General features: G+C 34.8%; 1 protein-coding gene across 3 annotated transcripts in view; it reads right to left on the bottom strand.

Annotated features, from left to right (window-relative positions):
- The window catches only part of STXBP5L (syntaxin binding protein 5L), a 338,367-nt gene that overhangs the window by 68,527 nt on the left and 244,778 nt on the right, over positions 1-25,062 (bottom strand). For 2 of the 3 annotated variants that reach the window (XM_070369985.1, XM_070369991.1), the window contains exons 20-21: positions 14,934-14,999; positions 6,824-6,916 (exon numbers count right to left, since the gene is read on the bottom strand). In XM_070369985.1, the coding sequence (XP_070226086.1) occupies positions 6,824-6,916; positions 14,934-14,999 (159 nt within the window). The remainder of the gene's footprint in view (positions 1-6,823; positions 6,917-14,933; positions 15,000-25,062) is intronic. The other variant, XM_070369994.1, reaches the window with a different exon arrangement.

Raw genomic sequence — 25,062 nt, 5'->3', positions numbered from 1 at the left:
TGTCATCTGCAAACAGTGACAGTTTTATTTCTATTTTGGTTTGGATTTCTTTTCTTTTTCTGCTCTGACAGTCATGGCTAGAATTTCCAAAACTATGGTGAATAATAGTGACAAGAGTGAGTGCCCTTGTCTTGTTCCTGATCTTAAAGGAAATGCTTTGTTTTTCACCATTGAGAATGATGTCTGCTGTGGGTTTGTAGTATATGGCCTTTATTATGTTGGCACAGATTCCCTCTAAGCCCACTTTCTGAATTTTTTAAAAATCATAAATGGGTGCTGAATTTTGTCAAAGGCTTTTTCTGCATCTATTGAGATGGTCATATAGTTTTGTTAATGTGGTATATCACACTGATTGATTTGCAGATATTGAAAAATCCTTGTGTCTCTGGGATAAATCCCACTTGATCATGGTATATGATCCTTTTAATAGGTTTTTGGATTTGGTTTGTATTTGGTGGAGGATTTCTGGGCTTTGGTTGGGAGTTTTTAATCATAGCTTCAATATCAGTGCTTGTAATAGTCTATTCATATTTTCAGTTTCTTCCTGGTTCAGCCCTGGAAGTTTGCATCTTTCTAAGCATTTGTCCATTTCTTCTACATTGTCCATTTTATTGGCATATAATTGTTTGTAGTAGTCTCTTACGATCCTTTGTATTTCTGTGGTGTCTTTTGTAACTTCCCCCTTTTCATTGTTAATTTTATTGATTTGTGATTTCTCCCTTTTTTTGTGATGAGTCTGGCTAAAGGTTTATCAGTTTATAAAAAATCTTTTTAAAGAACCAGCTTTTAGTTCTATAGATCTTTTCTGTCATTTTCTTCAACTCTTACTTCATTGATTTCTGCTCTGATCTTTATGATTTCTTTTCTTCTACTCACTCTGGGTTTTGTTTGTTCTTTTTTCTCTAGTTGCTTTAGGTGTAAGTTTGTTTGAGATTTTTTTGAATTTCCTGAGGTAAGATCGTATTGCTATAAACTTTCCTCTTAAAACTGCTTTACAGCATCCCATAACTTTCAGATCATTATGCTTTCATTTTTATTTGTTTCTAAGTATTTGTTATTTCCTGTTGGATTTCTTCAGTGATTCATTGGTGTTTAGTAGCATACTGTTTGGCCTCCATATGTTTGTGCTCTTTTTACTTTTTTTTTTCATTGTAGTTGATTTACAATCTCATAGTGTTATGGTCAGCAAATATGCTTGATATAATTTCCATTTTCCTAAATGTACTGAGGCCACTTTGTGGCCAGCATGTGATCCATCCTGCAAAATGTTCCATGTGCGGTTAGGAAGAACGTGTATTCTGCTCCTTTTGGATTTATATTTATATACTTTTGAATAGTCTGTAAATATCAACTAAATGTGTCATTTAAGGCCCTGTGTTTCCTTACTGAGTTTCTTGTGAATGATCAGTTCAGTGACAGTGGGGTGTTAATGTCCCCCAATATTACTGTGTTACTGTTGTTTTCTCTTTTTAAGGCTGTTAGTATATTTGCCTTATATATTGAGATGCTGCTATGTTAGGTGCATATATATTTAGAATTGTTATCTTCTGCTTGGATTGATTCCTTTATCAATGATTGATTCCTTTATCAATTCCTTTACCAATTCCTCTAGATAATGTTCTTCTTTGTCTCTTGTAACAGTCTTTAATGTTTGTCTGATATGAGTATTGCTACTCCAACTTTCTTTTAATTTCCATTTGCATGAAATTCCTTTTTCTATCACCTCACTTTCAGTCTGTATGTGTCTCTAGATCTGAAGTTGGTCTCTTGTATATATATATATGCATATATATGGGTCTTATTTTTGTATCCATTCAGCTACTCAGTCTTTTGGTTGGGGCACTTAATCCATTTATGGTTAAGGTAATTATCAATATGCATATTCTTATTGCCATTCTGTTTTGGATCTGTTTTTGAAGGTCTTTTTTCTTACCTTCCTCTTTTGCTCTCTCCTGTGATTTGATGACTAGCTTTACCGTTGTGTTTAGATTACTTTTTCTTTTCTGTGTGTGTGTATCTTTGTAGATTTTCCATGTGCAGTTACCATGAAGTTTTGATACAACAGTCTGTATATAAAAAAGATTGTTCTAAGTCATTGATCTTTTAATTTCCAGTGTATTTCCAATAGCCTGTATTTGTACTCTCCTCTTATCACAGTTGCTGGTTTTGAGATTGTATTTGTGTGTGGAGTACTTCCCACCTTTACCATGTATTAGCCTTTATCAGAGAGCTTTTCCATTCATAATTTTCTTGTTTCTAGTTATGACATTCTCTTTTCACATAGAGAAGTTCCTTTGGCGTTTGTTGCAAAGCCTGTCTGACAGTACTGAATTCTTAGCTTTTGCTTCTCTGTAAGGCTATTGATTTCTCCATCAAATCTGAATGAGATCCTTGCTGGGTAGAGTATTCTTGGCTGTAGGTTCTTCCCTTTCATCACTTTGAAAATATTATACCACTCCCTGCTGCTGCTGCTGCTGCTGCTAAGTCGCTTCAGTCATGTCCAACTCTGTGCGACCCCAGAGACAACAGCCCACCAGGCTCCCCTGTCCCTGGGATTCTCCAGGCAAGAACACTGGAGTGGGTTGCCATTTCCTTCTCCTACCACTCCCTTCTGGCCTGCAGATAACCTTATGGGAGTTCCTGGTACGTTATTTGTTGATCTTCTCTGGTTACTTTTAGTATTTTTTCTTTGTCTTTAATTTCTGTCAGTTTGATTACTACATGTCTTGGTGTGTGTCTTCTTGGGTTTATTCTGCCTGGACTCCATGATTCCAGGGCTTTGGTGAATGTTTCCTTTCCTATGTTAGGGAAGTTTTCAGCTATTATCTCTTCAAATATTTTCTCAGGTCTTTTTTTCTCTCTTCTCCTTCTGGGATCCCTATAATGTGAATGTTGGTGCTTTTCATGTTGTCCCAGAGGTCTCTTACACCGTTCTTTCAATCTTTTTTCTTTATTCTGTTCCACAGCCATGATATCCACCATTCTGTCTTGCAGCTCACTTATCTGTTCTTCTGCCTTACTTTTTCTGCTATTGATCCCTTTCAATGTATTTTGTATTTCAGTTATTGTATTTTTCATCTGTTTGTTTGCTCTTTAGGTCTTCTAGCTTTTTGTTAAACATTTCCTGTCTCTTCTTGATCTATGCCTCCATTCTTCTGAGATCTTGGATTTTTACTAACATTACTCTGAATTCTTCTTCAGATAGATTGCTTGTCTTCACTTCATTCAGTTGTTCATCTGGGATTTAATCTTATTCCTGCATCTGGCACATAGTCCTCTGTCTCACACTGTCTAGCTTTCTGTGATTGTGGTTTCCATTCCTCAGGTTGCACCTGTCTACCCCCAGGTGAATGAGGCTGTTTAAGAGGCTTATACTGGCTTCATGGTGGGAGGAACTGGTTCCCAGCTACTGGTGGGTGGAGTTGGGCCTTGTCCCTCTGGTGGACAGGGCTGTGTTTTATGGGCAGCTATGTGCTCAGGAAGATTTTAAGTAGCCTGTGTGCTGATGGGTGGGGTTAATTTCCTGACCTGTTGATTGTTTGGTCTGAGATATCCCAGCACTAGAGTCTATTGGATGAAGTCAAATCTTGGAGAGGAAATGGTGACCTCCAGGAGGGTTCACGCTAATTAATAAGTATTCTGCTAGTGTTTTTGTCCCTGTAGTGAGCCATAGCTGCCCCCTGCCTCCACAGGAGAGCCCCCCACCCAATACTAGCAGGTAGGTCTACTTTGGCTCTTATGAGGCCACTGCTTTTTTTCTCCTGGGTCCTGGTATGCATGAGACCTTATATGTGCCCTCCAAGAGTGGAGTTTGTGTTTCCCCGAGTCCTACAGAATTCCCACGAACAAACTCCAGAGGCCTTCCAAACCAGATTCTCTGGGGGCTCCTCATTTTGCCACTAGACCCTCAGGTTAGGGAGCCTGAAGTGGGCTCAGACTTTCACTCCTGAGGGAGAAATTCTGTGTTACAATCATTTTCCAGTTTGTGGCTTGCTCACCTGGCAGGTATGGATTTATCATGATTGTACCCTTCCCACTGTCTCATTGTGGCTTCTTCTTTGCCTTTGGATGTACAGGATCTTTTTTTGGTAGGCTCCGGTGTTTATTGTTGGTGGATTTCAGCAGTTAGTTATGACTTTGGTACTTTTCTAAGAAGAGGTGAGTGCACATCCTTCTACTCTGCCATCTTGTCTCTGCCAATGGGATGTCATACAATTTCAATAGTATTTTTTGTAATTCTCATGTTTCTTGTTCTCAATTTATTCAGCTTCAGCATCAGTCTTTCCAATGAATATTCAGAAATGATTTCCTTTAGGATTGACTGGTTGGATTTTCTTGCAGTGCAAGGGACTCTCAAGAGTCTTCTCCAGCACCACAGTTCAAAAGCATCAATTCTTCAGTGCTCAGCCTTCTTCACAGTCCAACTCTCACGTCCATACATGACTACTGGAAAAACCATAGCTTTGACTAGACAGACCTTTGTTGGCAAAGTAATGTCTTTGCTTTTTAATATGCTGTCTAGGTTGGTCATAGCTTTTCCTCCAAGGAGCAAACATCTTTTAATTTCATGGCTGCAGTCACCATCTGCAGTGATTTTGGAGCGCCCCCCACCCCCACAAAAGTCTCTCATTGTTTCCCCATCTATTTGCCATGAAGTGAGGGACCAGATGCCATGATTGTAGTTTTTTGAATGCCGAGTTTTAAGCCAAATTTTTCACTCTCCTTTTTCACTTTCATCAAGAGGCTCTTTAGTTCTTCTTCACTTTCTCCATAAGGGTGGTGTCATCTGCTTATCTGAGATTATTGATACGTCTCCTGGCTATCTTGATTCCAGCTTGTGCCTCATCCAGCTTGGCATTTTGCATGATGTACTCTGCATATAAGTTAAGTAAGCAGGGTGACAATATACAGCCTTGATATACTCCTTTCCCTATATGGAACCGGTCTGTTGTTCCATGTCCAGTTCTGTTTCTTCTTGACCTGTCTACAGATTTCTCAGGAGGCAGGTAAGGTGGTCTGGTATTCCCATCTCTTGAAGAGTTTTCTACAGTTTGTTGTGATCTACACAGTCAAAGGCTTTGGCACAGTCAAGAAAGCACAACTGGAACTGCTTTTTTGGAACTCTCTTGTTTTTTCGATGTTCCAAGTTTTGAGCATTACTTTGCCAGCATGTGAGATGACTGCAGTTGTGCAATAGTTTGAACATTCTTTGGCATTGCCTTTCTTTGGGATTGGAATGAAAACTGACCTTTTCCAATCCTGTGGTCATTGCTGAATTTTCCAAATTTGCTGGCTCTAGGTGAGTGATCACACCATTGTGGTTATCTGGGTCATGAAGATTTTTTTTATATAGTTCCTCTGTGTATTCTTGCCACCTTCTTAATCTCTTCTGCTTCTGTTAGGTCCAAACCATTTCTATCCTTTATTGAGCCCATCTTTGCATGAAATGTTCCCTTGGTATCTCTAATTTTCTTGAAGAGATCTCTAGTCTTTCCCATTCTATTGTTTTCCTCTATTTCTTTGCACTGATCACTGAGGAACGCTTTCTTCTCTCTCCTTGCTATTCTTTGGAACTCTGCATTCAAATGGGTATATCTTTCCTTTTCTCCTTTGCCTTTAACTTCTCTTCTTTTCACAGCTATATGTAAGGTCTCCTCAGACAACCATTTTGCCTTTCTGCATTTTTCTCGGGGATGGTCTTGATCACTATCTTCCGTACAATGTCACAAACTTCCATCCATATTTCTTTAGTCATTCTATCAGATCTAATTGAATCTCTTTGTCACTTCCACTGTATAATTGTAAGGGATTTGATTTAGGTCATACCTGAATGGTCGAGTGGTTTTTCCTACTTTCTTCAGTTTAAGTCTGAATTTTGCAATAAGGAATTCATGATCTGAGCACAGTCAGCTCCTGGTCTTGTTTTTGCTGACTGTATAGAGCTTCTCCATCTTTGGTTGCAAAGAATATAATCCATCTGATTTCGGTGTTGGCCATCTGGTGATGTCCATGTGTAGAATCTTCTCTTGTGTTGTTGGAAGAAGGTGTTTGCTATGACCAGTGCGTTCTCTTGGCAGAACTGTTAGCTTTTCCTCTGCTTCATTTTGTACTCCAAGGCCAAATTTGCCTGTAAATCTAGTCATAAGTCATTTTATAATGAATGCCTATTTTAAGAAAGCTATGTATTGTTTAAAATTTTATTCATTTTCTAATTGAAGGATAATTGCTTTACAGAATTTTGTTGTTTTCTGTCAAACATCAAAATGAATCAGCCATAGGTGTACATCTGTCCCGTCCCTCTTCTTATTTGGTTCCTATGAATAGCACCAAATATGCAATGAGCCTGCATAAAATATATAGTACTTTTCTTTTTGCTTACTATTTCTGAGAGAGCATTGCCCCTTTGAGGCAATTCTTTGGAGTTTCCATGAGGATCACAGTTGTTTCTGATCACAGAAAATATTTAATTGTATCATGAAGAATATAGGAGAATTTTTACAAAACTACTCTAGTTTTTGGCTCTTAGGTTTTCCCTGAATTCTCTGTTGGCCACTTCATATTTTCTTATAGGCCTGATGAAATTATCCACATTTAAAGTAGAAAACCCCACTATCAAAATTCTGTGGCACATTTCAAAAGCCTTAGGAATTCCTGCTGTATATCTAATGAAGTTCATATTTATAATTTTAACCTTTGCTTTAGGGAAATTGGTCTTTATTCCCCGTGAGTGAGATGTATTTTTAGCACAACAAATAAGAAAGGTTTTGGAACAAATTGTGGAGATAATAGCTTCTTTGTTCATAAAAGAAATTTTCACTTTCACCTGGCAAATGATGTACTTGATTCCTCTGTCTCATAGCTGGTATTTCATTCCTATAAAAGCCTGGTGCTGCCTCGGGAGTTCTGGTAGCAAGTCCTAAAGGAAGGGAATAAAAAACTATTGGCATGTAATTTTTTAGCCCAAATGAACCAAGAGTTTTTACCTTAGAGGTGACTTTCATAATAACTATTTGGAAGGCACAAAATTTAACTGCCTTTACCTGAGTATTTTGATACTGTTCCAACAAAGGACACTTTGAAAGGAAGAAGATTTCTTTCTTGAAGGATGTAATGGGGTTCTAGACATGTAGAATTACACAGAAATGGCATTAAAACTAGGCTCTAAGACCTAGTTTTAACCCAGGTTTGAGAACAGAACTGATTTTTTTTTCTTTTTAGCATTTTGTGGCATTGGTTTCCATGCTAATTTTTAATAAAGATATCTTAAGGGATAAATATTATGCTATTCTATATTGTAGACAGAATCTTGAGGATGGATGGCTGCATAGGTAGCAGCAGTATTATAACCTAATGATGCTGCTGCTGCTACTGCTAAGTCGCTTCAGTCGTGTCCGACTCTGTGTGACCCCATAGACGGCAGCCCGGCTTCCCGTCCCTGGGATTCTCCAGGCAAGAACACTGGAGTGGGTTGCCATTTCCTTCTCCAATGCATGAAAGTGAAAAGTGAAAGTGAAGTCACTCAGTCGTGTCCGACTCTTAGCGACCCCATGGACTGCAGCCTACCAGGCTCCTCCGTCCGTGGTATTTTCTAGGCAAAAGTACTGGAGTGGGGTGCCATTGACTTCTCCGATAACCTAATGATAACCCTCCCCAAAAAATGTTAAACTGAGAAAATGATTTTTAAAGGCAAACCTTCAAGGAGAACAAATTAGAAAAATGCACACCTTGTGTGCAGACATAACCCTACAGTTGAGGGCTTGATTAATTTTCAACTCTTGGCCCAAAGGAAAAGGGACTGTTTTCTTAGGGGATTGCAGTCCTGTTCCAGTTTTGGTGGAGCTAGTACTGATGTTAGCTTCTGCTCACCTCTTTGGGAAGTATGTTTCTGCAGTACCCAAACTGCACAGCCTTACCTGGTGAGTGAAATATGGTTACACAGCTTTAAGGAAAGATAATAATTTGTATAACTATTGCTTTAATGTTTATTTCTGCAGATAGACTGTCAGGTCCATTTGTCACGGGATATTTTTATTTTGTTCATTAGTTTATTCTCAGTGGATATCATAATATCACTCTTAACTATAGACACTTTGACTTACTTTTTGAATGTAACAGTTGGGTGAATGAATAATATGAAATGATTGTTATCTTAAAAGCTGAGAATATCAATGTTCTGATTGGTTCATTGGGATCCTTTCATCTCCCAATCCATATGCTGTTCTCTCACATTATCCTAAAGGAAATATTTAATAGTCTGAAACTTCACCCTGTATTACTTGCAGTTTATTGGCGTAAAAGGGAGTTTAAGATCCATGTAAGAAAGCAGAGTTATAACATGATTACTGGTCTCTGGCTTTCTTTATTTCTGATCTCTCTTACTCAGAGATATTTGTGTCGAGGTTTTAATGTTTTTTAGTGGACTTAAATAGGTGAGGGTTTGGGATCCCAAAACAGAAACCGAGAACGGAAGCAACTACTGAACAAATAATGTAAAAAAAAAAAAAATTTCAGAGTCAGATTCTTCAGTGGTCCAGAGACCAGAAGCATTAGTACCACCCGGGAACTTGCTAGAAATACAAACTATCAAGCCCCACTCTAGATTTATTGAATTTGAATCTCTTATACTCAGCAATCTATGTTTTAATAAAAATTCTTCATATGATTCTGATACAGGTTTTAAGCTTAAAATCCACTGCATTATGCGGAAAAAAAGAATATTGGCTCTTAAATGCTATATATACATAAAAAGGAAGATATACTGAGATATAAACATAATAATTATCATTACTAATCAGACCTATGAAATTTCCCTAAGTGTATAAATCAAGGAGACTTGCTAGAGGGCATGACTGTTTTTATTAGTTTTTCAAAAGTTAGAATGTATTACAAATATTCTTAACCAGGTATATTGATTCTATCACTTGTAAGTTATCTGAACATTTTAACTGTTTATATTTTCATTCTTTTCTACCTCTAAAGATAATATACATCATGAATTTTATAAAGCTACTGTTAAAATTTTAAATGATGTTTTTTTCATGGTTACATTTTAAGATCTGATTGGGCTAAGAATCTTCATTTCTTAACTATACCTTTCCTGATAATCTAGATTGAATGCAGCAATTTTTACAACAGCAAGAGATTGCAGACTGTGTTTTAATGTACATTTGTTGGCATAGTATGCTGGAAATAGTGTTGAACACATTCTCCTTTGTGGGATTAAAAAGATTCATTAATATAACACAATTATTTTTCCTTTTTCATGACAAATGGAATAAGCAAATATTCATTATTTCCAGCAATTTTAACTAAGATAAAAAAAAATCTGTTAGTATTTTCCCCAGAAAGGTAAACTTCACATATTTTAAGAAATATATACAGTGATTAGAAAGCTAATGTAAGAAAAAATATCATTCCTCAATCATGATTATTTATAGTTTAAAATGGCTACTAAAGAAGAATGAAAGTGAAAGTGAAGTAGCTCAGTCGTGCCCAACTCTTTGGGACCCCATGGATAGTAGCCTGCACCAAGCTCCTCTGTCCATGGGATTTTCAAGGCAAGAGTACTAGAGTGGGTTGCCATTTCCTTCTCCAGGGAACCTTCCCAACCCAGGGATCGAACCCAGGTCTCTCACATTGTAGACAGACGCTTTACCGTCTGAGCCACCAGGGAAGTCCAAAGAAGAATGGGACCTGCCAGTAAACCATTCTCAAATAAGGCACTGAAGTGGTAATGAATCTTAGTCAAGCATTTCTGTTCCAAATAACATAATACAAAAGTAGTCAAAATCTTCCTGTTTTGAAGCAATCTATTTGATTGCATGCAAAGTCCTTTGAGTGCTTTGCCAAAAAAAAAAAAAAGTGACAGTGTTTCCAGATCTGCTTTAACATTAATGAAAGAAGAAACATCCAAGGCAGAGGACTAAAAGCAGAATGTCTATTAAAAGCCCATAGCAATCCTCATAATTAACTATGAAATCTTGAAAGACATATACCTGAGACTGGAAAAAAAGAAAACATATCTGCTAACATCACATCTATTCAACATTGTTTTGGAGGTTCTAGCTGATTTCTTCCTTTAGAAAGAAGAAATAGACTTGTCCTTTTAACAGAGTCAGTTCAGTTCAGTTCAGTCGCTCAGTCATGTCTGACTCTTTGACCCCGTGGAGGATAATTAGATACATAGGTAATCTAAAAGAACTGACAAATTACTGAAGTTAAATAAGTGTATCAAATGTTCTGGATATAATATCAATACACAAAAATTAATTACTTTTATATTAAAGCCACAAAGCATAAAAAAAGATATTAAAAAATTAACAACAAAAAATCAAATACTGAGTAATAAAGGTAATGAAAGATGTGTAAGACCTCTACAAAGAAAAAGAAAAATATTACTGAAAGAAGAAATAAATGAAGAGATACCAAATAGAAAATTCATTGTTGAATATCAGCTCTGACGAACTGATCTACAGATACAATGAAACTGTAGTCACTATCCAAGCATGTCGATTTGTGTGCAAACTGATAATTTTTTTCTAAAAGTTATATGAAAACACAAAAGACCTAAAATAACTATAGCATTATTGAAAAAGAACCACAAAAACAAAATTGAAGGACCTATGCTATCAGCAATACTGCAAAGCTACAGCAGTTAAAACAATAAGGAATAGGATAAATGATAGATAAACATGTAAATGAAATAGAACATAAAGTCTAGAAACATAGATACACAGTAGAGTACACTAATTTGGGACAAAAGTACCATTTTAGTGCCTAGAGGAAACGATAGTTTTTTCATAAATGGTCCTTATCAACTGGATACCTAAATGAAAGTAATAAACCTTGACTCTTTCCTCACATTAGACACACATACATTTCAAGTGGAACTTGAACTTAAAATTGAAGGTAAAACAATGAGGCTCCTAGAAAACAGGGAAACAGTTTTATGACCTTAGGGTAGACAAAGATGTTTGTAAAAACAAAACACATAAAGCATTAACAATAAAAAAATATTGATACATTGAGCAATATTAGCATTAAAATATTTTGTTCATCAAAAGACCACCTTTAAGAGAGTAAAAGGTGAGGCACAGAATGGGAGAAGATAGTTTGCTCTGTATACACCCAACAAAAGTACTTCGTTGTACCTATCTATACACATACACAGAATTTCTTACCAAAAAAAAAACTTGGGAACGAGAGAAGACTTGAATATCTCATAAAAGATGATATTAAAAGTAGTCAATTAACATAAAAGAAGTTCATCAAAATCATTAGACATCAGGGACATGCATTGCAATTAGATTCCACAGTGAGATAGTCCTATATATACCTCAGAATGACTAAAGTTGGAAAAATAAAAACACTGTTGAGTATGTGGAACAAACAGAACTTTTATATGCTATTAATGGAAGTAAAATTGGTGTAACCACGTTAGAAAATTCAGTAGTATCTACTGAAGTTTAACATATGCATACCTTGTAGCCCCAAAACTCCACTCCCAGATACATGTAACACAGAGATAAGTTATATTTGTACTAAAAATTGTACAAGATTGGTCATAACAGCTTTACTTATAATAGCTCCCAACTGAAAACCACCTAAATATTCAGCAATAATAAACTGCATAGAGATGTGTTTGTATAATGGAGTATTACACATCAATAAATATCAGTAACATAGATGAATATTATATATATTGAAAAAAAAAAGCAAAAAATAAAATGTAAATATTGAATGATTTCATTCATCTGATAGTCCAAAACCCACAAAACTAATCTATGATGTTAAAAGTCAGAATAGTAGGTACCTTTGTGGGTGTTAGTGGCTGAGAGGGGCAAAAGAGTGGTATCTAGTAACATTCCATATCTTTTGATATGGGTATGTTTACATGGAGTATTCATTTGTAAAAACTAGTCTACCTGAACTCTTAAGAATTATGCACTTTGAGGTTTATTTATTATACCTCAGTTAAAAAAAAAGTTTATCCCAAAAGAGGTAGGGCCAAGAAATACAAAAAGAAATTACAAATAAAAGCAAGAGTTGTGGTATTAATAGCAAAAAGGTGATATCAGGTGGACACAATATAATATGAACAATGGTGATTAACATAAAGGATGCATATATCTTTGAATATTTCCACATGAATATAAAGAATAAAAAATAGAAGATACAAGAACAAATAGAAATACATTATTAATACAATATTTTAATTTGCCTTTTTCCCATCTTTGACAAATCAAGTAATCAAAATGTAAGTAAGGACATGAACGACATAATAAGGTAATACTTTCAGCTGCCTAATGCCACACACTTACATTAAATAACTGTTGGGTCAAAGAAATATAAACAAATTGTTTACTATATATAAAATACTCTTAATGCAATCTTAATATATCAAAAGGTATTACATGTTTAATGCAGAGTTCAAAGAGAAATTTAGCCCTGTTATATCAATATGTAAGAAATAATAAATATAAATGAATTAAGCATCTACCACAAAAAGGTGACAGGGAAAAAATGAAGGAAAACAGAGGAGGGTACTAATAATGATAAAAGCAGAAATCAGTAAGGTAAAAAAACAAAAAATAGTAAACCATTGTTTCTCTTTAAATAAACAGAAAATAGATCAGCTACTTGGTAGCCTAATTAAAGAAAGGCTCTCAATCTTTGCATATGTTCATTGTACATTTCAGAGAAAGTATGAATATGCAAATAAGTAACGATGGGTAAATGATTGACGGGGGAATTCTACTAAAATGTTAAAAAAAAAAAAAAAGTAGATAATGTATAGTATTTAAATTGCTGGGCATAAAGAAGTCCTTAAAGGAAAAGATCAATGTCTGATTATTAAAAAAAAAAAAAACTACAGTAAAATACACCATAAGCAAAGTTAAAAGTTAAATTGAAAAAAATATTTGGGTCTCATGTCACAGAGAAAATTTTAACTTATGAAGAAGACTAATTATTATGAAAAGAATAAACAACCCTATAGAAAATGAGCAAAGTATATGAATAGATAATTCACAAAATATTTAAAGAGCTCTTAAATATATGAAAAGGTATTCAATATCACTTACAATATGTGAGAGGTAAATTGAAACTGCACTGACATATCTCTTTTACTAAACAGACTTGCAAAAATTTAAAAATTTGATAAGTATTTTTATGTTATTGCTGGAAGGAATGAAAAGTTACAAACCCCAAGGAGAGCAACTGGAGATTAAAGGAGTATATGCTCTTTGACCCAGCAACTTCAATTTTAGGAATTCATCCACTTGGTATACCTGCACAACATTTAGTTACTGCAGCAGTTTGACACAGCAATAGACTGGTACTGAACTAAGGATACTTTAACTGGTGAAGTGATTAAATAAATTATAGTACACACATGTCATTCAATATCATATAATGTAAATAAGAATAAGAAAATAATGAAATGGAAAGCAAGATACACCGTAAAGTGAAACAAGCAAAGTACGGTGAAATGCATATGATACACTGCTTTTGTATAAAACAGAAAGCAAAAGCCTACTTCTTTTTGTTTACAAACTGTCTAGAAGGATAAACAAACTAATAATAATGTTTATTTTTTCAAGAGGATGGAAATAATGCATGGGGAAAGATGAAAGGGACAGTTTTTTATTCCATTTTTGATGTTGAAACCAATATATGTATTACTTTCAAATTCAGATTATGGATGAGAATTTAAAGTGAGGTTAAATTATCTAAATTTGATACAGGATGTTGAATTATATTTTAATTGAAGATTTGTGATTCAGGAGTATATCAAAGTAATAATTTAAGATTAATTTTGCACCATGATATGCAAAATGAATTCTAAGAGGGAGACATGGAAAACAGACACCTGTTAGAATATCTTTGTGATATCATAGGTATAATAAATACCTAGATTAGGATGGTGCCAATGGGAATACAAAAGAAAGGGTAAATGTATGAGGCTATGCTTAAAATGAAAGCAGTACAATAAGGATTAAATGGATATGATTAAAACAGAAGTTTACACAGGACACAACTAGATTCTATTCAATCTATATTCCTAAAGAATAAACAACTAGCAACTCTTAAGGGAGTAAAGTGAAGAAATGTCACAATTCCAGCTGAATTTCTAAAGGTCAAAATTCACTGCTTTATAAAGAGATTACTGTTTACAAATTTGCATGAAGTTTAAAATAATTTTTTAAATAAAAATGAATTATAATATTTGGGTACCCTATGAAAACAGACCTACAGTTCAATGTCAAAGATATACCTAACTTTTTGGTGCTTAAGGATTTATATAATACTAAAATCAGGTAAATATAAATTTTTTAAGAATGCAAATCATTCATAATGATTACCACCACCAATTTCTACCTGTTTAAATTTTTTTCACATACTTTAAAAACTTCTTAATTTTGCAAATGTTGCAAAAACTTACTCCTAATAACCTTTATACTCATGTTTTTAATATAATGGGCTCACACTTTGTTTTACTCCCAACATATAATTTTTCTTTGCCAACAAATACATATGTTTCAAAACTATGATCCAGAGGGCTAGTTTCTTATGCTCCTCTGCCTGTAGTGTGTATTTCCCACTAATTAAGCTCTAGCTATAAGACAATTTCTACATAATATAACCAATTTTTACTTAGCATTACTAATATATCTGTAGAATAACCTTCCTTTAAAATGTCTTTAAAAGTATTGCACTTTTGCAAGATACCTTTGATCTTAATTTTGGGGGAAGCTATAAATATTTTAAGACATTTATATTTTATTTTGGAATCAAATTTGCTTATGGTTGAATTTCAGAAATGAAATTATACCTAATTACCAAAATTATGAATTTCCCAAGAATTATGATGATAAGGCAGTGGATTACTACCATGAGTTACCAGAAGCCTGAGAATTACCACTCATGTTTACCTGAAGTAGGAGACTTGCAGCGCTCAAGTTCCTGGGGAACTGGACTGTCATTCAACTCAGTTAAGCCTGAAAATGAAATGAAAAAACATGAGGAATTTTCTAATGTTTCATAGATAATTATTAATTCCTATAAGTTTTAAAATAAGGCTTTGTTTTTCCCCTGTGAGAACTTTTCTATGCTCATGTTATGACAATTTTTTTGAAAAACTTTAACAATGATACAAGAGAAGCAATAACTGACATATTTAGGGTAATTGAATATAATGGTGGAAAAATACAAAATCCCTTTTCCTATTCTTTATATCAAATATTTTAGTAAATGACCTAGTTTCATCTGAAAGTAGACCAAGAATAACATGAATTAGAACTTCTTTTAAAAAAAGATCTAATCAAATCTCCAATTCCAAGGGAAATGGTTACTGGCTTTTTAAAAGACCTTTAAGGAGATGTTACAAATTTTAAATATTATACTTATTTATAAAAGTTAAGTAAATACTAAGTGATGTGTTGAATGGTATCAAATTCCTTCTTATAACAAGCGCTCTATTTTCCTCATTTCTAATATTCCTTTATTCTAATGTCACTTTCCTAAAAAACACAAGGACAGGCACAATGGATTAACAAACATTTTGTAATTCCCACTATCTGCCAGTCTACATTCCTATGGCATTTATAAAAATATCCTTATCATTTTCCTATCCTAGTTGGAGAGTTTCACTTTTTTTTCTTTGTAAATAGAGTTTCTACTTTAATGTAAATCCCCATACCCAGGGGTACTTAAAAGCTATTGTCAATACCGAAATGATCTTTATTCATATTCCTTTCCTACCATCCTCTTATGTAACTTATACCAATAAACTTGCTGTAGATTAAAAAAATCATAGCACTTTAGAATAATGTCCACTGTGACACTTAAGCCCAGCCATTATGTTTATAAAAAAGAAATTGTAAGTTTGGCAAGTTTATTTACTTAAGGTTACAGAAATGAGTGGTGCCAAAACTTCAACAGAATTCTTTATATATTTTGCTTAAGAGTCTTTCATCAGAAGTAATTGTGAGTATTTTCTTCCATTTGTGAATTATCGTTCCATTTTCTTTAAGGCAATAAAATGTCTTTCGATAAGCAAAAGATTAATTTACCTTAAGGAAAATTTGGTTTTTTTATTTTGAATTTTTTTGATTCCTGTATAAGTAATCATTGCCTATCCCATGGTAATGAAGATATCATTCTTTGTTTTCTCAAGAAAATTTAATTTCCAGGACTACAATTCTTCTCAAGTTAATTCTGACTATGGTGTGAGATACGGATTAAGGTCCATTTTCCCCCCCATTTGCCCAGTTGTTCCATCATTATTTGTTAAAAAGATTTTCCTTTCCTAATTGATTTGTATTAGTGCCTTAGTCAAAAATAAATTGACCACGTATGCATGGGTCAGTTTCTTGATTCTCTCTTCTACAATCATTGGTCTATTTGTCTTTTTTTGACTACCACAATATCTAATTAATGTAGGTTTACAGTACATCTTGTAATCAGGAAGTGAAATCTTCCAACTCTGTTCTTTTCAAAATATGTTTTAGTTATTCTAGATTCTTTGAATTTCTAATATACATTTTTAGAATTTGTCAATTTCTATAAAAAGATATGTTGTGGTGTTGTGCTTAGTCACTCAGTCGAGTCTAACTCTTGCAACCTCACAGACTGTAGCCTGCCAGGCTCCTCTGAACATGGGATTCTCCAGGCAAGAATACTGGAGTGAGTTGCCATTTCCTTCTCCAGGGGATCTTCCCAACACAGGAATTGAACCTGGGTTTCCTGCACTGCAGGCAGACTCTTTACCAACTGAGATATGCTAGATTATTAGTGAATTTTGATAAATTTATAGATAAAATTGGATAGAATAAGCATCTTAAAAATACTGAGTTTTCCAGCCCATAAACATGGTACCTCCATTTGAATAATGTTTAAACATTTCCTTTCTGTAGATTTGAGTACAGAGGTCTTAGACATGGCATTTTTCAAGTCTTCTATTTAGTTTTTGACCTTCTGCCTAGTTCTTGTATTATATTTAAAAGTAGAGTATTAAAATATCCATTTTGAGTTTATTTTTGTATATGGTGTTAGAAAGTGGTCTAGTTTCATTCTTTTACAAGTGGTTGACCAGATTTCCCAGCACCACTTGTTAAAGAGATTGTCTTTAATCCATTGTATATTCTTGCCTCCTTTGTCAAAGATAAGGTGTCCATATGTGCGTGGATTTACCTCTGGGCTTTCTATTTTGTTCCATTGATCTATATTTCTGTCTTTGTGCCAGTACCATACTGTCTTGATAACTGTGGCTTTGTAGTAGAGCCTGAAGTCAGGTAGGTTGATTCCTCCAGTTCCATTTTTTCTTTCTCAAGATCGCTTTGGCTATTCGAGGTTTTTGTATTTCCATACAAATTGTGAAATTATTTGTTCTAGCTCTGTGAAGAATACTGTTGGTAGCTTGATAGGGATTGCATTGAATCTATAAATTGCTTTGGGTAGTATACTCATTTTCACTATATTGATTCTTCCAATCCATGAACATGGTATATTTCTCCATCTATTAGTGTCCTCTTTGATTTCTTTCACCAGTGTTTTATAGTTTTCTATATATAGGTCTTTAGTTTCTTTAGGTAGATATATTCCTAAGTATTTTATTCTTTTTTTCGTTGCAATGGTAAATGGAATTGTTTCTTAATTTCTCTTTCTGTTTTCTCATTATTTAGTGTATAGGAATGCAAGGGATTTCTGTGTGTTGATTTTATATCCTGCAACTTTACTATAATCATTGATTAGTTCCAGTAATTTTCTGGTGGAGTCTTTAGGGTTTTCTATGTAGAGGATCATGTCATCTGCAAATAGTGAGAGTTTTACTTCTTCTTTTCCAATTTGGATTCCTTTTATTTCCTTTTCTGCTCTGATTGCTGTGGCCAAAACTTCCAAAACTATGTTGAATAGTAATGGTGAAAGTGGGCACCCTTGTCTTGTTCCTGACTTTAGAGGAAATGCTTTCAATTTTTCACCATTGAGGATAATGTTTGCTGTGGGTTTGTCATATATAGCTTTTATTATGTTGAGGTATGTTCCTTCTATTCCTGCTTTCTGGAGAGTTTTTATCATAAATAGGTGTTGAATTTTGTCAAAGGCTTTCTCTGCATCTATTGAGATAATCATATGGTTTTTGTTTTTCAATTTGTTAATATGGTGTATTACATTGATTGATTTGCGGATATTGAAGAATCCTTGCATCCCTGGGATAAAGCCCACTTGGTCATGGTGTATGATCTTTTTAATGTGTTGTTGGATTCTGATTGCTAGAATTTTGTTTAGGATTTTTGCATCTATATTCATCAGTGATATTGGCCTGTAGTTTTCTTTTTTAATCCATTTTTGGATTAAATCCATTTGGATTTAATCCAAAATGGATTAAAGATCTCAACGTAAGACCAGAAACTATAAAACTCCTAGAGGAAACCATAGGCAAAACACTCTCTGACATACATCACAGCAGGATCCTCTATGACCCACCTCCCAGAATATTGGAAATAAAAGCAAAAATAAACAAATGGGACCTAATTAAACTTAAAAGCTTCTGCACATCAAAGGAAACTATTAGCAAGGTGAAAAGACAGCCTTCAGAATGGGAGAAAATAATAGCAAATGAAGCAACCGACAAACAACTAATCTCAAAAATATACAAGCAACTCCTACAGCTCAACTCCAGAAAAATAAATGACCCAATCAAAAAATGGGCCAAAGATCTAAATAGACATTTCTCCAAAGAAGACATATAGATGGCTAACAAACACATGAAAAGATGCTCAACATCACTCATTATCAGAGAAATGCAAATCAAAACCACTATGAGATACCATTTCACACCAGTCAGAATGGCTGCGATCCAAAAGTCTACAAATAATAAATGCTGGAGAGGGTGTGGAGAAAAGGGAACCCTCTTACACTGTTGGTGGGAATGCAAACTAGTACAGCCACTATGGAGAACAGTGTGGAGATTCCTTAAAAAACTGGAAATAGAACTGCCTTATGATCCAGCAATCCCACTGCTGGGCATACACACTGAGGAAACCAGAAGGGAAAGAGACACGTGTACTCCAGTGTTCATCGCAGCACTGTTTATAATAGCCAGGACATGGAAGCAACCTAGATGTCCATCAGCAGATGAATGGATAAGAAAGCAGTGGTACATATACACAATGGAGTATTACTCAGCCATTAAAAAGAATACATTTGAATCAGTTCTAATGAGGTGGATGAAACTGGAGCCTATTATACAGAGTGAAGTAAGCCAGAAGGAAAAACACCAATACAGTATACTAACGCATATATATGGAATTTAGAAAGATGGTAACGATAACCCTGTATACGAGACAGCAAAAGAGACACTGATGTATAGAACAGTCTTATGGACTCTGTGGGAGAGGGAGAGGGTGGGAAGATTTGGGAGAATGGCATTGAAACATGTGAAATGTCATGTATGAAACGAGATGCCAGTCCAGGTTCAATGCACGATGCTGGATGCTTGGGGCTGGTGCACTGGGACGACCCAGAGGGATGGTATGGGGAGGGAGGAGGGAGGAGGGTTCAGGATGGGGAACACATGAGAAATAAAGGAATAAAAAATTTAAAAAAAAAAAAAGAAAATTTTAAATTAAAAAACTATCATAGTTTTAAAAGAAAAAAAAATATCCAGTAATTGTTGAATTGTCTGTTTCTCCCTTTGAGTCTGTCAGATATTGCTTCAAATACTTTGTAACTCTATTGTTAGGTATCTGAAGTGAAGTGAAGTGAAAGTCGCTCAGTTGTGTCCGACTCTTTGTGACCCCATGGACTGTATAGTCCATGGAATTCTCCAGGCCAGAATACTGGAGTGGCTAGCCTTTCCCTTCTTCAGAGGATCTTCCCAACCCAGGGATTGAACCCAGGTCTCCTGCATTGCAGGCAGATTCTTTACCAGCTGAGCCACAAGGGAAGCCCATGAATACTGGAGTGGGTAGCCCAACCCAGGAATAGAACTGGCATCTCCTGCATTGCAGGTGGATTGTTTACCAACTGAGCTGTTAGGGAAGCTAGTTGTTAGGTTTGTTACATCTTCTTGATATACTCACCATTTTTATCACTTTAAATGTCCCTTTTTAATAAAAATTTTTTATTCAAAATCTTTTTGTCTGATATTAGTAGAGCTATTCCAGTTTGTTTTTTTTTTAATGTTTGCTGTTTGTCTGATATTTTTCTATCCTTTTACTTTTCCCATTTGTATCTTTTGGTGTCACCTTCAGACAGCATGGAATTGGATCTTGATTTATTTAAAAATTCAGCTCAACAATCTGTCTTTTGATTTTTTTTATTATTATCTATCCACATTAAATGTTATTACTGATACAGGGTTACATGTGTCATTTTAGGTTTCCTGCGTAACTCATGTATTTCTATTCTAATTCTTATTGCTTTGCTTGTATTTAAGTAAATACTTAAGTGATATTTAGATAGTAAAGTGATAAATTTTACCCTATATTTTTGGAGCTCTTAGTGGTTATTCTGAGATTTAACATATACATCTTGTAAGAATCTATTTCTGATGTATACTAAATTCCAGTAGATATAGAAACGTTATTCTTGTAGCACCATTTCTTCTTCCTCTTTTATATGCTATTACTGGTATACATATTATATCCGTATGTATTACAAACCCCAACAACATATTGCTATAATTATTGCTTTATATAATTTTATTTTTTATAAAAGTCAAGAGAAGAGAACATACATATATTTATAAGTTTATATATTAACCTTCTGATTTACCATTGTGGCTTTCTTCATTTGTTCTGGTAGAGCCATCATCTACTTACTCAGATATCAATACAACTTTGCTCCCACCACCTTCTTTGTGTTACTGGAAAACATATTACATTTCTATATATTATTGGCCTACCAATACAATTTTATACATATTGTTTCAGAAATTGCTTTTTAAATCAGTTAAGAGAAGACATACACACTTACTCTATTAGTTTATAACTACCATAACAGTGTTGTTTCTTTGTCTAGATTCAAATTACCATTTGGGTCACTTTCTTTCAGCCTGAAGATCTCCCTCAGTAATTCTCTGAGGATGGCTTTTGCTAGAAGAAAAGTGGCTCAGAGGTTAAAGCATCTGCCTGGAATACGGGAGATCTGGGTTTGATCCCTGGGTCGGGAAGATCCCCTGGAGAAGGAAATGGCAACCCACTCCAGTACTTTTGCCTGGAGAATCCCATGGAGGGAGGAGCCTGGTAGGCTACAGTCCATAGGGTCGCTAAGAGTCAGACATGACTGAGCAATTTCACTTTCTCTGCTAGAAGAAAATTCTGTTTTTGTTTATCTGGGAATACTTTTTTTTTTAATAATAAAATAAGCAATAATCTTGTAAAGCAGTCAAAATACAAATAATATAGCTAATAGCATTAGTGGAATTATAAGTAAATATTTTGGCCATAAGCCTTTCTGGGAATACCTTTATTTAACCTACATTTTTGAATGTGGTTTTGCTGGTGATAAGAATCTTTATATATTTTTTTTTTCCTTTTAGCACTTTGAAAATTCATCCTAAAGTCTTCTGGCTTCCCCTGTGTCTGTCCTATTTTTTGAGTCATATGTGATAAGTCATTTTTCTGTTATTTTTTTTAACATTTTCTAGTTTTCCAGCATTTTTACTATGATATGCATCAGTGTGGTATCTTTGCTTTTATCCTACCTGGACTTCTTCAAATTCTGGAAGTTTTCATGTTCTTTTTCTCTCTTCCCTTATTCTACTACTTTATTATGGACATATTGGTGCATTTAAGTGTCCCATACTTCTCTAAAGTTAATTTTCTGCATTTTTCTCTGTTCTTAAGAATGCATAATTTCTATCAACCTACCTTCCAATTTGCTGATTCTTATTTCTGCTAGTTCAATCTACTATTGAGTTCCTCTACTGAATTTTTCTCTCATTTATTATACTTTGCAACACTAGAATTTCCATTTGGTTCTTTTTCCAGAACCCTATCACCTCATCTCCTCTTGCTCACTCCTCTGACAACCACCAATATGTTCTCTGTATATATCAGCTTATTTTTTTGCAGGTTTTGTTTTTAGGTTCCACATATATGTAATATACAGCATTTGTTTTTCTCTGTTTGACATAATTCACTTAGCATATTGGCCTCAAGAGCCACTCATGTTTTCACAAAGGTAAGATTTCCTTTTTTTATGGCTGAATTAATATTCCATTGCATATTGTCTTTATCCATTCATCATCAATGATCACTTAAGTTGTTTCTGTATCTTAGCTATTTTAAATAATGCTGCAATAAGCATGAGGGTGCATGTATCTTTTTCAGTGTTTTCATTTTCTTTGGATACATACTCAGAAGTGGAATTGCTAGATCATATAGTAGTTCCATTTCTAATTTTTTGATAAACTTCCATACTGTTTATCACAGTGCTCGAACCAATTTCTTTCCCACCAACAGTGCAAAAGTTCCCTTTTATCCATGTCCTTGTCAATATTTGTTATTTCCTGTATTTTTTATAATAGCCACTCTAAGAGCTCCAAGGTAATTTCTCATTGTAGTTTTAATTTGCATTTCCCTGATGATGCACCTTTTCTTTTTAAAAATTTATTGAAGTATAGTTGATTTTAAATTTTGTGTGTTAGTTTCACAGCAAAGTGATTAGTTACATAGCAAAATGATTTGTTTGTACATCCACATATTAATTTTTTTCAGATTCTTTTCTCATATAGGTTATCACAGAATATTTAGTAGAGTTGCCTGTGCTATACAGTAGATCCTTCTATGTTATCTATTTTGTATACTGTATGTGTATGCTAATTTCAAGGTCCTGATTTATCTCACCCACTCCCATACACACTCATTTCCCCTTTGGTAACCATAAATTTGTTTTTAATATCTATAAGTCTGTTTCTGCTTTGTAAATAAGTTCATTTATATAACATTTACTGTTGATTCCACATATGAGTAATATATGTTATTTATCTTTGTCTGACTTCACTTAGTATGATAATCTCTAGGTCCGTCCATGTTGCTGCAATGGCATTATTTCATTCTTTTTTATGGTTGAGTTAAGGGCTTGCCTTATGGCGCAGCTGGTAAAGAATCCACCTGCAATGCGGGAGACCTGAGTTCGATCCCTGGGTTGGGAAGATCCCCTGGAGAAGGGAAAGGCTACCCACTCCAGTATTCTGGCCTGGAGAATTCCATGTATAGTCCATGGAGTTGCAAACAGTCAGACACGACTGAGGGACTTTCACTTCACTTTATGACTAACATTCCCTTGTATGTATGTACCACATCTTCTTTATGTATTTATCTGTCGATGGACACTTACATTGCTTTCATGTCTTGGCTATTGTAAACAGTGCTGCTGTGAACACTGGGGTGCATGTATCTTTATCTTTTCTGATAATGGTTTTCCAGGATATATGCCCAGAAGTGGGATTACTAGATCATATAATAGTTCTATTTTCGTTTTTGAAGGAACTTTCATACTGTTCTCTGTAGTAGCTGTATCAGTATGCACTCCTATCAACAGTGTAGGAGGATTCTTTTTCTCCACACCCTCTTCAGCATTTATTGTTTGTAGATATTTGATGATGGCCATTCTGACTAATGTTAAGGTAACTTCATTGTGGTTTTGATGTGCATTTCTCTGATTATTAGTGATGTTGAGCATCATTTCATGTGCTTTTTAGCCATCTGTGTGTCTTCTCTGGAGAAATGTCTGTTTAGATCTTTTGCCAGTTTTTATATTTTTTTAAAAAAATTATTTATTTACTTGCTTTTTGCCTGTATTCAGCCTTTGTTACTGCATGAGGGCCTTCTCTAATTGTGGCGAGTGGGGTCTACTCTTCATTACAGAATGCAGGCTTCTGATCACGGTGGCTTCTCTTGCTGAGGAGCATGGGCTCTCGGGCACACAGCCTTCAGTAGTTTTGGCCCACAGACTTAATTGCCTCATGGCATGTGGGACATTCCCTGACCAGGGACTGAACCCATGTCTGCTGCATTGGCAGGTGGATTCTTAACCACTGGACCACCAGGGAAGCCCTCTGCCCATTTTTTGATTGTTTTGTTTTTAATATTGAGATTCATGTGCTGTTTGTATACTTTGAAGATAAATCCCTTGTTGGTTGCTTTGTTTGCAGATATATTCTCCCATTCTGAGGGTTATCTTTTTGTTTCACTTATAGTTTGCTGTGCAAAAGCTTTTAAGATTAATTAAAGTCCCATTTGTTTTTTGTTTTTTCATTATTCTAAGAGGTGAATTGAAAAAGATCTTGCTGTGATTTATGTCAAGGAGTGTTCGTCCTGTTTTCCTGAAAGACTTTTATAGTATCAGCCTTACATTTAGGTCTTTAATCCATTTTGAGTTTTTGTGTATGGTATTGTAGTTTAGTCACTAAATCACGTCCAACTCTTTTGCAACCCCATGGATTGTAGCCTGCCAGGCTCCTCCATCCATGGGATTTCCCAGGCAAGAATATTGAAGTGGGTTGCCATTTCCTCCTTCAGGGGATCTTCCTGACCCACGTCTCCTTCATTGGCAGGTGAATTCTTTACCACTGAACCCACCAGGAAAGCCCATATGGTGTTAGGGAGTGTTCTAATTTTATTCATTTATATGTAGCTATCCAGTTTTCCCAGCAGCACTTACTGAAGAAACGACCTTTTCTCCATTGTATATTCTTGCTTCCTTTGTCATAGATTAGTGACCAGGGGTATATGGTTTATTGCTTGTCTTTCTGTCCTGTTCCATTAATCTATATTTCTGGTTTTGTGCCAGTACCATACTGCTTTGATTACTGAATATTTGTAGTATTATCTGAAATCAGGGAGCCTGATTCTTCCAACTCCATTTTTCTTAACTAGAATTCCTTTGGCTATCCATGGTGTTTTGTATTTCCACACAAACTTTAAACTTTTTTGTTCTAGTTATTCAAAAAAAGTCATTAGTAATTTGATAGGGATTGCACTGAATCTGTAGTATAGTCATTTTGACAGTATTTATTCTTCCAATCAAACAGCATTTGTGTTGTCTTTACTT

Source organism: Bos mutus, chromosome 1 (assembly GCF_027580195.1).
Source record: "Bos mutus isolate GX-2022 chromosome 1, NWIPB_WYAK_1.1, whole genome shotgun sequence".
NCBI lineage: Eukaryota > Metazoa > Chordata > Mammalia > Artiodactyla > Bovidae > Bos > Bos mutus.
Note: the sequence above shows the minus strand (reverse complement) of the source record. Positions and strands in the feature narration are given on the sequence as shown.